Here is a 16,704-nt window from a genome sequence, read left to right as displayed (position 1 = left end):
GAAAGTATTTCTCCATTTGTAATTAAGTTTGAAGTATAAAGAAATGTATTTTTATGCATTTTCGTGAAATATTAGGTTTCAATGTTTAGAAAATAATGTAAAAGAATTCTACAACTGTAGAATTAAATTTTTAATTTATATATAAAAACCTTACTACATACTTCAGTGATGCATAAATATGCACCCACGGAAAAAACGTGGCCGTAATAATACAGATGCACGGTTACTATTATTGAAAAGGACACAATTTCAGGGAGAATACAAATTTTGTATAAAAGTGGAATACAACAATTCTATGTCCACCGCTCTTCGATTGCATAGTATACATATGTATATGTACATAGTAGATATTTAAAATATCGAAGTATCTTATTTGAATAAAACATTTTAACGCAAATATTTAACATTTTAGAAAAATTCTTTAATACTGATTTACTTTCATAAGTTACGTAATAATATATTACACTGGTAGATTATTAATCACAGTATTACTTGATATTTTATATCACATGCGTACACACGTTGACTCAAATGTCGTTAAAGTAAGTTTGTTAAACGTACTATTTGGAAAATGTCACAGGTGATTAAAAAGGGTAAAAAGAAGCAAATAAAAAAGGAAAAAACGAATCAAAAGGAGGAGAAATCCGAAGAAAGTGTAAAAGATACGTCAAAGGAAAACGTAAAATTGTATGTAATACAAAAATATTATTTTTGGATATAAAGTTGAATTATGTCCTTAATTTGTATAATATTAAATGTTACAAATATTAAATATCGCTTCATGTTCTGTTCCCTTTTTATAATTTTTAGTGTATATTAAATTCACATTTTTCTTTATAGGTTAATTTCAGTAACACATTTAACCTTAAAGTATTAGCGTAATAATATTAATTAGTAATATATCATGTATGAAATTCAAAAGATATATCATTTTCCAGAAAGTATGGTCCTTCTTTGACATTTCCTTATCAAAGAGTATGGTCGCGTTGTGCCCTAATACTTGCAGTGTTGTTTATAATTTGGTATAATAGCAAACAGGGTAAAGAAGTTCATCTAGCAAAGCAAAAAGAGATTTTATTAAGTCGTACGCAATTTGTTGAATGTTCAGATGATTATAAAGCAGAAACAGACGAATATCCGGAGTGTATGCCTGAAAAATGTGGAAGGATAGTTACAGATAAACTAGTGTCATCAACAGAAACTGATATTCTATTAAAAATAGCAACGAGTGGTTTAAGTTTAGGTGGGTCCAACGGAGGTGCAAGTATTCTGGATCTTCATTCTGGTGCATTAAGCAAAGGTCTTGGTTTTATCAATATCTATACATTACCAGAAGCAAAAAAGATATTTAATAGTGCTGATTTTGCAATTTATAAGTAAGTAAATTTGTTGTATTTATTTAAAAAAAGCATGTAATTATTAATAGTTACACAATGTTTTATATTTGCAGAGTAGTAAAAACTAAAATACAACATGCGGTATCACATAATTTTGGAGTATCGTCCAATAAAATATATCTAACAAAACCCACATTCTTTTCGCGAATGACTAATGTATCTGCAAAAACAATACACGATGTATATTGGCATCGTCATGTTGACAAGGTGCATATATTAATTAGTTAATAGTATTTCGTTTCTGAATTCGATTTTTTCTTTAGGTAACCTACAAATCATTCCATTATACATCCTTACTTTATTTGAATGATTTTGGGAGAGACTTCGAGGGAGGTCGATTTATATTTATTGATAAAGATAATGTTAATACAACGGTGGAGCCTCGAAAAGGTAAATAATAATAGTACAGTAATGCACGGTTGAATTCTCGCAATCTATCCCTACTCTTCCCCCACCACCAGCAGAAAAGTAAAGGGAATCGATAATCGATTAATCGAACAGAAGAAATACGCTACCTGTACACGAAAATTTCACTGCTGTGTCTCGAATTTGACGAAATTCAACTGTACATTATTGTAATCGAAAATCATACATGCAAAAAATAGAGGACTAACTTTGATTTAAAACTTATTTTGTAGGTAGAGTATCTATGTTTACTTCGGGTAGCGAAAATCTGCATGCGGTTGAAAGAGTGCAATCTGGAATTCGTTATGCATTGACTGTATCTTTCACGTGTGACCCAAATGCTGCAATTTCCGATCCTAACTACTACACAAAGCAAGAATTATAAATACATTTTACGAATTAAAAGTATACATTCCATTTAATTTCTTTTACAAAGTATATACCTTCCAATGTTTCGTGCTCGTTTAAATACAATATTTTTCTTTAAACAAAAATGTTGTATTAACTATATAGACATATCAGTATTATATTATATCATTATCTATCTATTAAGATTATGTTTACATAATTACATTATAAAACAATTTTGAAAGAATATATCAGGTTTATATTATCGATAGTTATAATTTATTTAATGCTCTTTATTTGCTTATTAATATAATACACGAAAATATATAACATAACAAGTGTAAGTTGCACACTTTTAATGTCAATCAAAGTAGCTAGAAACATGTACATTTTTATTATCTAACAAACTTATTGCTAATGAAAAAATAGTATGTGTTTGCTTTCAATAAAGCATTAAGTATGTTATGTGCAATAGACTGTGAAGTCTATAAATATATAGTTTATATGTTAACAGTTATCACTGGAATAGTTGTTTTTTTTTGTTTTAATATTTGTTTAGATACACTGTTAAAAAATGTACAAAACTGAGATGGGAAATATCGATAAGATTTTGAAACGCCATTCGTTTCTTTTGTAAAATCTTTTTAATTAGTTTCAAACATATTTCTTGTATGTAAAAATGTCATGAATTCCCAGGAATCTAGATATGAAATGACATATAAGATGTATAATGCATTAAAATAAATATGTGTGTGTGTGTGTGTGTGTGTATGCGCGCACGCGCGCGTGTATATATATATAATATATATATCCTATATGCCTAAGCAATGGTAACTCGTCCACCAGAAACCATTACAAAGACCTATAGTAAATATTTTACTTTGAAATGTACTATAAATATTTATACTTAAGATTCATTAAATAATTGTAGTAATACCCCTTTGTACTACTTGAAATTATTACAAATTAAAAAACAGAAACTAAAGATACACTGTTATCTTGACACATACCTTTCATTTCATAAAATTTAAAATATTTATGATTAAAGAATATAAATCCGTTATGTAAGTTAATAATGCAAATGATATGAACAATGCGAGTGGAAACCTCAAGGGAGAAACATTTGTACAAAAGGAACTTTACAAAGAATATGTAGGAATCATATTAAATATTAAATATTAAGTTTTGATGATCTCTGTTATAGTACATTGATACTTTATAAAATGTATCTATGCAACATTTATGCACATTTAAATAATGATATAATTGTAGTAGATTATTCCCTCAATTTTTTTTTATATTTTAATGAGTAGAAAAAAGTTTACGTTCGTAGAATTTTTGCAATTTGTGTTGCACTGTCTCCCATTAGAAGGCTTCTATGATTACCAGGGAATTCTTCGACTCGCACTTTGTTTTTGCAAATCTACAAATGTTTAAAATATTATTAAGCATATAGAAAAAGAAATTAAAATTAATACTTATTCGTATTCTCTCTACATAAATGTGATAATTACCTCTGACAAACCATAATCGTTCGTTAGTTGAATAAAGTTCTCGTTAGTTTTAATCAATCTGATTTCTCCATTATATGTGCTACTTGGTTTGTAGAAATAAGCTGCCTGCAACTTTTTGTACAATAAGTAACCAGCAACTTTCAAGTCTTCAGCTTTCAATTGCGAATTATTTATTATTTCCACCATTTTATTTAATGTTTCTTCTTCTGTAGGCATTTCTTTCAACATAGTATATGCCTATAGAAAACAAAAATGACGAAATATATTATACGAATGTTATCATAAGATTTCAATATGGTATGTATATGAAAATAAGAATGTATACATTACCTGTATAAAACTAATCTTCGGATTGAACTGCTTAATAAAGAATGATAGACACTTTCGGAGACCATCTGAACTTACATCTTGTGTCGTTTGGGTAGCTTGTTTTCCAATTGCTTCAGAATGTAATTTTATAAATTCTGGTGAACCGTCGAGTAGAGTTAAAACTACTACTTCTCCTGCACTTTCTAGTTGAACAGCCATTTCAAAAGCAACACAAGCTCCAAAGGAATAACCCACTATGTGATATGGTCCTTTCTTTTGAACTGTTTTCATTTCATTTATGTAAAAGTGTGCTAATTCTGCTATAGAATCTAATGGGACATTTTTGACACATTGGAATCCCCAAGCAGGTCGATCCAACTCAGTAGTTACACTCTTGAACGCAGCTACCATTCCTTCGATTGCGTGAACGAAGAATATAGGAACTCCTTTTGAATTCTTTGTTTTCAATTGTATAAGAGGCTCCGTAGGTACAATTTCTGTGCCGTCGCATTGGTACAGAAATTCTGCTACATTTTCTTCTGCTTCTTCCGCTCCTCCTACATCCTCTGTTGAACCAGAGTCAATTGCAGATAATTTTTCGAACGTTAAAGTACGAATCTCCTGTGCTGACAATATTAAGTCGTAATTCCTTTCGAGGGTTTGTTTGATCTCCGTTCCCATTAAAGAATCCATTCCAAAATCGGCCAAAGTAACACTGGTATTGATAGACTCCAATTTCTTAATGCCCAAGATGTTGGCAACTGCCTGAACAATGCTGACTTTGTTTGTATTATCCGCGAGTTTGCGTTTGTCTACCACAACACAGGAAGCCAAAACGGGATGAGGTTGTTGAAGGAACGTATCCATCGTATCGAGACAACTTGCAATACGTTGTGGCAAAGTACCACCCACTTCGGTTTCATTACCACCACCCAGTGATTCTAAAATTAAGCCGACGTCTCCAATAGCTCCCCATTGTATAGCAAGGCCAGGTAAACCGTTCGATTGTCGGTGTTCCATTATTCTTTCCATAGCAGAATTTGCAAGACCGTAATTCGTTTGACCAATGTTTCCCCTTCCGCTTGTTATAGACGAGAAAACAACAAAGTAGTCCAACGAAGGACAAGATTCCCGGGATACTGCATCCAAATATTTAGTTCCGGTAACTTTGGGTAATGCTACGGTCGCGAAATCGCTACCCTGGAGATTCTCAATCAAATCGTCCCGTAAGACAGCAGCCAAATTAAATATTCCGCCGACAGGAGCTTTTGCGGCACTTTCTTTAATGAGTTGTTTTGCTCCAGGCAATGTGGTTACATCTGCTGTAGAAATCAAAACGTTTACACCCATTTCGCGCCAACGACGAACGCATAATGCCTGGAAGCCAGTACGTATTCCAGATCGTGATGTCAATACTATATATTTCGCGCCACGGGTTATCATCCAGTCTGCAAATTCTAAACCAAATCCACCAAGACCACCGACCAATATGTACGATTTTTCCGGATTCATGTACGTACGCGGAATAGCTGCGACTATTTTGGGTACCGGGGACGTAACTTTTTTCTTCTCTTCCTCTCGAATCTTTAACAGAACTTTACCAATATGTTTACCCGTAGCCATGAACCTAAACGACTGTTCGATTTGCTGTTCTGTAAAGACTGTCGAAGGAAGTGGACGAACGGCGCCATTTTTTATTCCTTCTCTAACGAGTTTTACTACGGCTTGTCTCTCTGGACCATTATCTTCGCAGATAGCGTCTAAAAGAATGCCGTGGAAAGAAGTGTTTTTCAGGAACATCGACATTCCCAGAGGCGCGTCGTTGGACAGATCGAATTTTCCAATTTCTAGGAAACGGCCGCCTAGAGCAAGACACCTTAGACTGGCTTGCAATTTTTCTTCCGCCAATGAGTTGAGTACTATGTCAACACCACGACCATTAGTTTGAGTAAGAACCAGTTGTTCGAAACTAGTATCTCGAGAATTGCCAATATTCTTGTCCGTTAATTGAGGGAACATTTTCTTCAAGAAGTCTCGCTTTTCTTGTGTACCAACAGTGGTGAATACTGTGCAGCCTGCGTGCAAAGCTATGGAAATACTAGCTTGTCCAACACCTCCACTTCCAGCATGAATAAGAACACTGTCGCCGGGTTTTAATCCTCCTCTGACACAGAGAGCGTAGTAACTCGTTGCATAAGCTACTGGAATCGTTGCTGCTTCTTCCAATGTCCACTTGTCAGGTACTTCCCACATGAAACCGGGATCAGCTACAACAGTGGTTGCTAAACCACGTGCTGGTACCATTGCCATGATTCGTTGACCCTTTGAATTACGTCCAGAAAACTCAAGACCCAATATACAATCTTGGTTGGCCAAGTTTCCAGGAAGAGCATCCGGTGGCAATTTTCCAGTCGCCAACATTATGTCCCTGAAGTTTAGAGGTGCGTAGTATACGTAACATAACTCTGTGTTCGGGCATTTTTCTGGTTGGTAATAGCTCAATGGACTTTCGATCCATCGTAAACTACTCAAATCACCCCTGTACAATGCGTTAATATAAGCATGCTCAACTTGGAGAGACGACGCGCCATTTTGCTGATCCAATTGCAAATGTCGGTAACATCCCCATTGTTCTCCTTTCAAGACGTTGGCTATTAACTGTTTCTCTAATTGCTCAGCATAGAATTTATTGTCTAGACTAAACTTAGGTGCGTTCTTGTCTTGGATGAATAGATAGCGCGACCCAGCACCACCTTCTTCTTGCTGAATACAATTCATAAAGCCAGCCATACCTAAAAATGATAGACGACATTACAGGCAACAATTATAAAAGAGACTGATAATAACTGAAGAAAAGTTTTGTAAAAAGAAATTACCAAATAATTTTTCGCCTTGGTTTACAAAAAGAACTTGCTCCTTTTTGGCCACGGCTGTTTTTAAAGCTGCCTTGACATTTTCAACCCAATTGAAATTATTTTCCGTTACGTGTACAACGATCGGTTTCGATTTTTGCTCTTTCTTTTTCAAGAGTAGGTAAGTCTTTCCAGGCGTAACTTGTTTTCCTACATATACTAGATCCGTGGCCTTTAGCAAATTAAGATCAAATTGACTAGTTTCTTCCAATAATGCAAATCCTGCAGACTTCAAACTCTGCGATATATTTTGCAATTGGTTTGATTTATTGGACAGCACGTTATATGCCAACACAAGATTTAGATCTTGACCAACGGCTGCAGTGTTCAAATCGCGCTGTATAGCTTTAACATTTAATGCTGCTAAGCTACTGTACTGGTCAACTGAACCTGTAGTAGTCACTTGCAAGTCAACCTGTAAAAACAAAATCGATGACGTACACGTTCAATCCTTTACGACATTAAGGGAAAGAAATGATTGTCAGAAAACTTACAGCAATCTGGGGTTCACCGTAAAGAATTTCCAACACGGTTGATGCAAAAAGAACATCTGCAGGACGACCTTCAGCTACTTCGACAGCTTTAACCTTTATTCCTCTTGAGTTTTCGCAAATAGTTTGTAATAAAACCGTGAGCGCTTGTACTTTTGCTTTGTCAGGATCTTGTACCAATGGTTGAGGATTTACATAAGGTACAAAGGTGTATTTTTCATGTTTAGGTGCAGCTTGGGATTGTTGTCTCCTCGGAGCCAAGGAGGCTTTCATTTTTCTTATTTCGACACCGCCTGATTTAATAACACCGATATTCGAGTAAGAGTATACCGGGACGCCTTCGTCTTCTTTTAAGTTTTTAACGTATTCAAGATGAACGGTAGGATTGATGGCAGCATATTGCATACGAGTTGGTAAATATAATGCTCTCATGTCCTTCTCGAGTATACTAAATTGAAGCATAGTGTCTATGAATGGAATCCAGTTGGACCAAAGTAATTTGCCAATACCTCCCCGATTGTTGGCGGATTTAACACCTTGAAAGACTCCGCTGTAATCGTATCCTCGTAATCTGAGTTCTTTGTAAACATCATTGGGATTCAATTCCAATAATTCACGTTCGTTTCGAACAACCGGCACTGGCAAATTCAACAACATCTTTTCGGTGCTTTCCGGCACAGATATTTTTCCCGTCACCGCCACGGCTCCGTTTTCACAAATTTCGAATTCACCTGTTCCCATGAATATATTGATCAAAAACTTGACCGAACCTTCCTTCGGCATGATTGTAGCTCGTTGGAAGGCTACATTTTCAAAGATTACCGGTAATTGTTCATAGTCGACACCGCGTAATTTTGCAAGAGTCTTCCAAACAATTACCAGATACCCGGTGGCCGGGAAAAGAACTCTTCCGTCAATCGTATGGCCAGCAATGTACGCGTCAGTTTCTTTAGACAGATCAACTTCAACCACGCTTTCTCCAGAAGTACCTTCGTTCGACATAAAGGAAGCTACGCTCCATTCGGTGGAATGATCCCATTTAACGAGAGAATTTATCATCGGTGTACCACGACCAACCGGATAAGTGATCGGCGGATACAATTTCGATAGTTTAGGTTGTGCACCTTCCATGTATAATTTTCCTATATTCTCGAGGAAGAAGCCAACGTTATTTGCGTGTTCCCTCTTGTGTAAACCGATGTTGGTCGCAGTTGGTGGCAATGATCTACGTAAAACTGCTTGCAACAGACAATGCGGAGCAATTTCAATCGTTATCGCATTATCCGGAATATGAGAGAGCCCTTGTTGGAAAAGTACGGGCGATAATAAATTATTTACATGATAAGCTGCGGAGCTAAGTTGCGCCAATGGATTGCCCCAAGCTTCTTCAGGTATCGACGTAGAGATCCATCTAGGGGATCGTTGTTTCGGATTCGGTATAATCCTCTCGAGCGCAGCACGCAAGTTTGGACCTGCTGGGGCTACATACTTGCTGTGGAACGCAATACCAGAACTGTCTACTACTTTTACGAAGACGTTCTCTTTCTTCAGCTGTTCCGCAAATTTGTTGATTGCGTCGATTCCACCGGAAATGGTTACAGAATCGGCCGCGTTGTTACAGGCCGGCGAAACGTCAGGCGGGCATCGTGCCTTAGCTTCGTCCCAGCTAAATCCTACAGCAGCCATAGCTCCTGGCGGTAGCTTCGAATCCATAATCGATCTTCCTCTCCAATAAGCAGCCAATACTGTTTGTTCCGGAGTAAAAGTACCATCTGCGTAGGCACAGCCTAATTCACCAACGGAATGTCCAATAATACCATCAGGATGAATACCAAGATGAGACAGTACATCGACAAGGGCGACTTGAATGGCTGCGATTGACACGAAACTGTGGATAACGTTATCGAAGGTTTCAGGCGTTCCGTTCAAAATCAGATTCATCAAGTCAATTCCCTCTGGTTTCAAAACGTCAGCGCATCGTTGCAAGCTTCTTTGGAATGGTTCGATGCAAAGCAATTCTCTGCCCATACCTGCCCATTGAGATCCCATGCCAGAAAACACAAACCAAACAGGACGTTTCTCCGGCGAGTTATATTGATTAATTTCTTCGACATTAATGTTTCCCATTACAGCGTAACCACGGTACAGATGCCCCGTTATATTATTCGCATAAGTATCGTGAAGGAGGGCAATAAATTCATCGTCTTCCTCATATTCGATAGCTTTATCTAAGAGTACCTGTACAGCTTCCTCTGTACGACCTGATACCGTAACAAGCTTGAGCAATTTACTATCTAACACTGGGGACAACTTTGGTTTCGAATTGGTACGAAGAAGTATATGTGCATTTGCTCCACCAAAACCGAATGAATTAATTGCTACAAGACCACCTTTCCATGGTGTAGGTTTGTCTACGACTTGTATCCTTCCATCGCTTAGAGCAGGTATGTCTTGGTTTGGAGATTTGTAATGTAAATTGGCCGGGATCACGCCCGTTTCCATGGCGATAAACATTTTCGCGAGAGAACAAACACCGCTCGCAGGTTCCGAATGACCCATGTTAGATTTAACAGAACCCATAAGAAGCGGTGTCTTTCTGCCTTTACAGAATAGATTTGCGATCGAATTAACTTCTTGCGGGTCACCAACTTTAGTACCGGTTCCGTGTGCCTCCACGTATACAACGTCGGCAGGATTAATGCCTACTTCATCGTAAATCTCGCGCATTAATTTGTTCTGCATGTCACCACTGGGGAACGTAATGCCCTGAACTTTGTTTCCATCGATGTTTGTCTTTGAGTGCAGTACAGTGGCGTACACTCTGCGTGCATCCTTTGACTTTTGCAAAAAGAGTACTCCGACAGCTTCTGCTCTCACGTAACCTTTTCCATCGGCGTCGAACGCTTTGCAAGTACCATCGTGAGACAACATACTTAACCTGTGAAATTGCAACGAACCTACGGGCTTCAAGGGAATATTGCAACCACCAACGATCGCTGCATCGCATTCACCCGTACGCATCGCGGCGATTGCTTGATGCATGGCATACAAAGATGAAGAACACGCAGTGTCTATTGCATAACTTGGCCCATTGAAATCGTATGTATACGAAATCCTGTTCGAAAACATGGCTCTACAACAACCCGTTAAAGCATATCCTGCAAAAACACGATTTAAATTTGTAAATATCTCACGTCAAGGAATACATTATTTTGTTCGTCGTTTAGGGAGTGTACAAACCATTTACGGCATCTGGATCGTTAGTCCAATATTCTTCCGTATCCGAGGCTGAAACACCGATAAATACACCAGTCTTGGACCCTCTAATATCGTTTGGATTAATACCAGCATCGACTATTGCTTCGTACGTTGTTTCCAAAAGCATACGGAGCTGTGGATCCATTACGTGAGCTTGTTTGGCATGGACACCAAAGAAGGTAGCATCAAACGATGCTAGATCTTTCAGTTTGCCGGTTCTTGTAGGTATACCGTAAATAGCGGAAGGCCATCGTCGTGCATCATCTGTGACCATATCGACGCCATCGAATAAATTCTTTTTAAATTCTTCTACGTCCATCGACTCCGGAAAGCGGCCTGAAATAAAAACACGCATTACATGGCTGCTAATTATATACATTATCATATAAAACGTAACAGAATTCTCGTACCTGAAAAACCGCTGATGACGATTTCATCGTTGAGCGTATACGGGGCATTACCGTTCATCATGGTTGGCTCTCTCACAATGGGACTGTTTGCACTTTCAAACTGAGCTGGCATTATTATAGATGTAATAATACGACGATCTCTCAAAATGTTCCTTTTGCAGAATTTATCAGACGTGAAAACCTAGTGGACAGTAAGCTGGAAATTAAAGATAAATATTTGTTATTTTTAATGTTATACAACAATAAACTGTATCATAGTAAATTATTATGATTATCGCGGAGGAAAATAATTAAACGAAAACTAATCCCTATACATATACATCATAGAAATACTGAATTTAAAATTCATTTTGTTAATTACAGTTAAAAATTTTCAGTTGCAGATTGATAGTGTTTGCTGCGCCGTTAGATTACTCAGATGTCTCGACAATTGCATTAGATTACTGCAATAACTATCTCCACTTCTCGACAAACGACTGATTGAATGGTTTCAATTGAATTCGCTCCAGACTAAATCAACTCAGATAAAATTTTCGCCCATGATAATTCTTGTTTAAAAACGTATCAAGAGAATTATGCATGCAGTAATAGCGTATGCACTTTTTTTTCATTTACTCTTTTACGTCACGACTTTTTCATTATCGTTACTTTGACCAAATATTGCGCAAAGTAAAAATTATACATTTACATGGTAATAAAATCAAATGTTATACGAAAAAGGGGGAAAAAAAAGAAAATAAAATGAGTTTTGAAAGAGACGAATTTTGGTGGCCATTGATTAATATATGTATACGAGGATTGAATACAAGAGTCATTAAATTCACATGTGGCATAACGGACTTGTAGACGTCAACGGCACATGCATCATAAAACGCGAATGCTGGAAAAAATTTACTCATTGAATAATCAGTAGAACTTGTACTTCTTTATGCATTCGGGGTTACTCGAATATTTTATCAGACCGCAGTAATAAGCACATGATGTATAATTGACCTGCCCTCAAAGAATATTCGATATACACGATCAGTATACATTGTAGTGTTTACATCAGCATTAATTAACATAATTTATTGACAAATTTTACGATTCGTTAACGTCAGTGTATAAATAATTACGACCGCATCGTAAGATTCCCTTTTTTTTGTTTTACATAGCATCTTACCTCCAAGCGGTGTGAAAATGATAGTTACGATTGCATCGCGGAAGTTCACGGTCAAATCACACAATATCGCGTGATACACGAGAACACGACGACATTTGAGAGAACGCTTAATAACAGCCAAATTAAAAAATTCAGATCTTGGATACAATTCAGGATACTGCTCCGTTATCAAATATATCCAATTGGAATTCATGTTAAGGGCACTGGTTTAGAAACGACGTAAATATTTTGTACTTTGTTTATGCAGTCGTTTCCATTAAGACAACGAGATTAGGTTCTTTATCATAGCTCGTACTACGGCATTTGCCTGTACTATCTCTGTTCAGACGCAAATGGATCAAAATAAAGAGTAGACAAAATTAAATGATATAGAAGACGTCATATTTAGGACACTGTAATTTGTTGTAAATTGAGAAATTCTGATGTAACGTTCAGTCATGGTCAACGGTAGACGTAAATATTTCAAGTACATACAATAGTACATATTCATTATGTTGTTTGAGCAATAGTACGTCAATGATTATAATCGAATATTTTACTGACCGTCCACACAGAAAAATTTTCATAACTTGTTTTGATACCATTATGTAAGTATTAATTAACTTTTGAAATTATAAATTTTATGAAATTAACAAATTTAGTACGTAATATTATATCACAGAGCAACGAGTTTATGTTGCGGGTATCTTTTAAGGAGGAGCGATTATTTGTTGCGGCACACAAACGCCGCCAATAAATAATAATGTATAACATGTTATTAATCACGCGTACGATAGTATTGGGTCGAGTAAATTGTTACATGCTAAATTTCGTGTGCTTTTTTTATGTATCCAGTATCTTATTTTTAAATTTTTTAAAAAGACAATTAGGCACACTAATAACACTCTTTCAATGTTAAAGCATAAGTGTTTTAGGAATTCATGGTCAAGTCGCTGCGATACTAAGGTAAATACGACTAGCCTTGGAATAAGCACGGTTTACCTTTTCAAATAAAAGATAGTTCCGTTAAATCAGTTATTATATAGCATATATATCAGTCTGTTATAATAATGAAATAAATGTTCGTCTCGGTTTCTTATATAACATTTAAATTAAGAAATTTACTGTAGACTGGAATAGGATTACTTCTTTTTCTTTTAACCGTTTCCAATGTTACGAATATAAAGATTTCTATCATAAAACCCGCCTTGATCACGATGAATTCAATAAGAAATACAGACTTATGCACTGACAAAAATAAATGTTACAAATTCCGCATACATATTTCGTGAACGTATTAATTAAATGTTATGCATTATCAATTTTTTGTCTTGGCCCATTGAATGAAAATTGTAATCTAAATATATTAAAATAATTGTATGGCTATTGTTTGCAGTTCAGATGTCACGTATCAACAGCACGTTAACTCAAATTTGTTGCTCAATGTATATACACCGCGACAGGTATAATTCAATATTCGAAAACTGAACTTCCTTCGGCTACTGAATTTCATTGCGCAACACGTAAGCTAAATTCAATTTATCATGCGTGCGCAAAGAAAGTGAGAAACAAATCATATTTCATAGAACTTCTGATGCGTAAATTCATACGTTTAACCTTTGTAATTCAGATATATTAATTTAAAAATGGGTAAGATACCATTTATATCGTGTTCCCATAAATAATGGTATTATTCGTCAAATAAATCTATTAGATAAACAAAATGTGGCAAGCGGCAGAACTGGTCATTCAACACATTTGCCTAGTTCATCAGCCAATCACGTGTTGCGCGACGTAAATGCGCACAGAATCAAAATTGCGACGATGGTTCGACGTAGTGTATTGAACCTTCTAACGTGCTCATGGAAAGAAGTTTTGTGGCGAATGTTCGCCTCCAAAATAATAAGCATTACTTCTATTTATAAAGTTGAATAAATACGTTATCATCGAGGAGAAGGATGTACAGAATAAACCTGAACATACTCAAATATCATTTGTTACATTCGTTTAATTCGCTAATTTAATATTTTTATCCTGATACTTTTTCGAAAATTTTGGAAAAAGAGTTTGGTATATAATAAGATGAAATTTGTAAATTAATATGACTGTTAACGATATGCAAAGGATTAATCAAACTTTTTTAAAACGTGTACAGAACATAAACATTCGTTTCCAGGTTTTTGTGCCAAGTTGGACGATTTAAACTACACCATCGATCAGTCGTCGGTAACACGTGATTGGCTATCTAACCAAGAAACGCGATGACTCAAGAAATATTCACCTTCAGACGCATTTTTTAACGGCGTGAAATCGTTGGAATTGATAGCAGGTATGGTGAGATACAATTAAGTTTTATGCTTAATTAACTCGTAGAGTTAATTGCTCTTCAATACGCGGTATGTCAGAAATGAGAAATAATTATATGAACACCTTGCAATAAAAATGGGGCACTCTTGCTCAATTAGTATTATTTTCGATGTATGTATAAGGAATCAAAGTGTTTTCATTTTAAGTCAGCTAGTTAAGAACGTATTATAATATTTTTAATATTAAAAACGATTAAAAATTCTGGTTCGCCTTGTGAAATTTACATACAATATCCCTGTTCAGTTTATACTATAATGATATTATCGCTAATTGTTTTACGAAACAATATTTTATAATTCATAAAATAGCAGTAATTTGCAAATATTGCGGGTCGGAAACGACGTAGATAAACTACTGCAAGCGGATTGCAGCGAGAGAGTGCGCGATGCAGTAGTAAAAGTTTATACAAGTCAAACTTAAAACATTTTCGAAATTGCACACGCGCTATTTGTGGTTAAGCAAATATATTTATTGAATATTTTGTTGCATTTATTATGTTGCACGAGATCTCCTAAATTCGAGAAAAGTATACTGTTACAGAATATAAATTACTCGTACACTTCCTAGTCAAACTTTCACGTTACTAATTCTGTGAAAAATGATATTATTCGCTCTCGAAACTATTACTCGTAAGATAAGCTTAGCTATCATTAAATTTAGTATGACGTGGCAATATGAGATCGTGAATTTAAGTTACACGTGAAGATTCTATTTTTTCAGACACTGATCTTTATACGAAAAGCACGAGCACCGGAAATCGTTTTCCAAGCATTTCGATCGCGATAAACAGTGTGTTTACGGTACACGATATGTGAAACCTCGAAACTAACTGTGAAGTCGTGTCGCTCGACACTAGGACGTCTTCAATAGTTCAGGAAGGATTTATAGATATATTTAATAACTGAAATGTGTACGTAAAATAAAACAATTTATCTTATGGATTGGACTGGTAATTCGAGTACCGAAAATCGTTTACCGTTATTCGGGAACTCTGATACTCATACGTTTATAGGAAACAACTGATCTTCACAAAAAAAATGACATATAAATGTACGTTCCATGTTTCTCTAAATATTGTAGCACTTTGACGAGGCTGAACAATTTGAATAAACTAGATATCGAACGCTTGATTTTACACACAGACAATGTGGTAATATTTTGAATCGTAAGAATCCAACTTCTAATAAACAAATAATTAACCGACCACTCTTTACGATACTCAGACGTATATGATAAATATTTGTTCATCGACAATTCAAATTATACCGTTAATGTATCATCAATATTCTACCATAACCATAATTGGCAAATTAATGGATTTCTATCTAAAATAGAGTATTGTGTAATAACTCACCTCACACGTGGATATAATCCTGGCAAATGTTGCAAATTCTATCTTTCTTTTACTCAAGGATGCCCAGAATCCTATGATTTGTACACAACGAAATTTATTTGGAATGAATAGAGCGGATCTTATCCACCGGCTTGTGCTTTCTGCACTGAAGAGACAATGGAATGTATCGAATTTTATAATCTAGAAAATGGTTCTGCTGTTCAGTGACTTTAGGCGCGACGTGCGGTTTCTTATCGTCAATAACCGACACCAGCGTCGCGAGCACGTCGCAGAGAACTGGCTAGCCTCTAGCTCGTGAGCATCTCGTTATTATTGAATTGGACAGACCATGTGGTCTGACATCAGACCATGTGCTGTCGACCAATAGGAGTACAAGTTTCCGGTACGCAAGCGCATTAGGCGGGACCGGCGGCTCGTCTTCTGTTACGAATATTCTGCTTTTCTGTTGAAGCGTACCTACTCCCTCAGCTGACAGGCTATTCCACATCCGTGTAATCCGACGTCCAGATCGATTCGTGGACATGCAGTTGTCACATGTCGACCTTCCGCGTTTTTGTTTTTACATAATTTTCTATTATCGGTAACGATAACTGGCGTGGAATAGTTCGTCGCTGTAACACGCTCGACCGTCGCGAGGGATCGATACCCCTGTGGCAGTAACGTAATCTTACAGATTTCGAGAATATTTGTAAAACATTTAAGGCCCGTTCAATTTCGAGCTTCTGAAAACTTTCCGTGTCTAAAAGTGTTCTCCGATTAAAGTGTAAGGTTTTGGATTATATTTTTAATAGCATTCTT

At 36.1% G+C, this 16,704-nt stretch overlaps 2 protein-coding genes across 3 annotated transcripts; one reads left to right on the top strand and one right to left on the bottom strand.

Moving 5' to 3' along the window:
* The first annotated feature begins 246 nt into the window (after positions 1–246).
* Positions 247–2,272, top strand: LOC122397044 (2-oxoglutarate and iron-dependent oxygenase domain-containing protein 3-like). Its single transcript, XM_043395863.1, has 5 exons — positions 247–687; positions 939–1,376; positions 1,451–1,604; positions 1,661–1,787; positions 2,036–2,272. Exons 1-5 carry the CDS (start codon positions 572–574, stop codon positions 2,185–2,187), a joined length of 987 nt encoding a protein of 328 aa, XP_043251798.1. The 5' UTR covers positions 247–571; the 3' UTR covers positions 2,188–2,272.
* Positions 2,273–3,031: 759 nt separating this feature from the next.
* Positions 3,032–16,175, bottom strand: LOC122397043 (fatty acid synthase). Of its 2 annotated transcripts, none has more exons than XM_043395861.1 (8): positions 15,907–16,175; positions 11,045–11,240; positions 10,617–10,970; positions 7,380–10,534; positions 6,850–7,300; positions 3,995–6,765; positions 3,665–3,901; positions 3,032–3,573 (listed from the first exon to the last, which is right to left on the bottom strand). In XM_043395861.1, the coding sequence occupies exons 2-8, from the start codon at positions 11,154–11,156 to the stop codon at positions 3,472–3,474; spliced, it is 7,182 nt and encodes a 2,393-aa protein (XP_043251796.1). In that variant the 5' UTR covers positions 11,157–11,240; positions 15,907–16,175; the 3' UTR covers positions 3,032–3,471. The 2 variants fall into 2 exon arrangements, with proteins under 2 accessions (XP_043251796.1, XP_043251797.1); XM_043395862.1 differs by lacking the exon at positions 15,907–16,175 and having other exon boundaries at positions 11,045–11,115; positions 11,146–11,156.
* Positions 16,176–16,704: the final 529 nt, after the last annotated feature.

This window comes from Colletes gigas, unplaced genomic scaffold (assembly GCF_013123115.1).
Source record: "Colletes gigas isolate AHSC1104 unplaced genomic scaffold, ASM1312311v1 Colletes_gigas_Sc00008, whole genome shotgun sequence".
Lineage (NCBI taxonomy): Eukaryota > Metazoa > Arthropoda > Insecta > Hymenoptera > Colletidae > Colletes > Colletes gigas.
This window is presented reverse-complemented; position numbering and strand designations above follow the sequence as displayed.

Excerpts from the sequence above, each read along its gene's own strand:
- LOC122397044 (XM_043395863.1), top strand. The coding sequence starts at position 572 with ATGTCACAGGTGATTAAAAAGGGTAAAAAGAAGCAAATAAAAAAGGAA. Across the intron at positions 688-938 it reads TCAAAGGAAAACGTAAAATT|AAAGTATGGTCCTTCTTTGA; the intron begins GTATGTAATACA and ends ATCATTTTCCAG. Across the intron at positions 1,605-1,660 it reads GGCATCGTCATGTTGACAAG|GTAACCTACAAATCATTCCA; the intron begins GTGCATATATTA and ends TTTTTTCTTTAG.
- LOC122397043 (XM_043395861.1), bottom strand. The coding sequence starts at position 11,156 with ATGCCAGCTCAGTTTGAAAGTGCAAACAGTCCCATTGTGAGAGAGCCA. Across the intron at positions 6,766-6,849 it reads CCAAGGCGAAAAATTATTTG|GTATGGCTGGCTTTATGAAT; the intron begins GTAATTTCTTTT and ends TATCATTTTTAG. Across the intron at positions 3,574-3,664 it reads ACGATTATGGTTTGTCAGAG|ATTTGCAAAAACAAAGTGCG; the intron begins GTAATTATCACA and ends AAACATTTGTAG.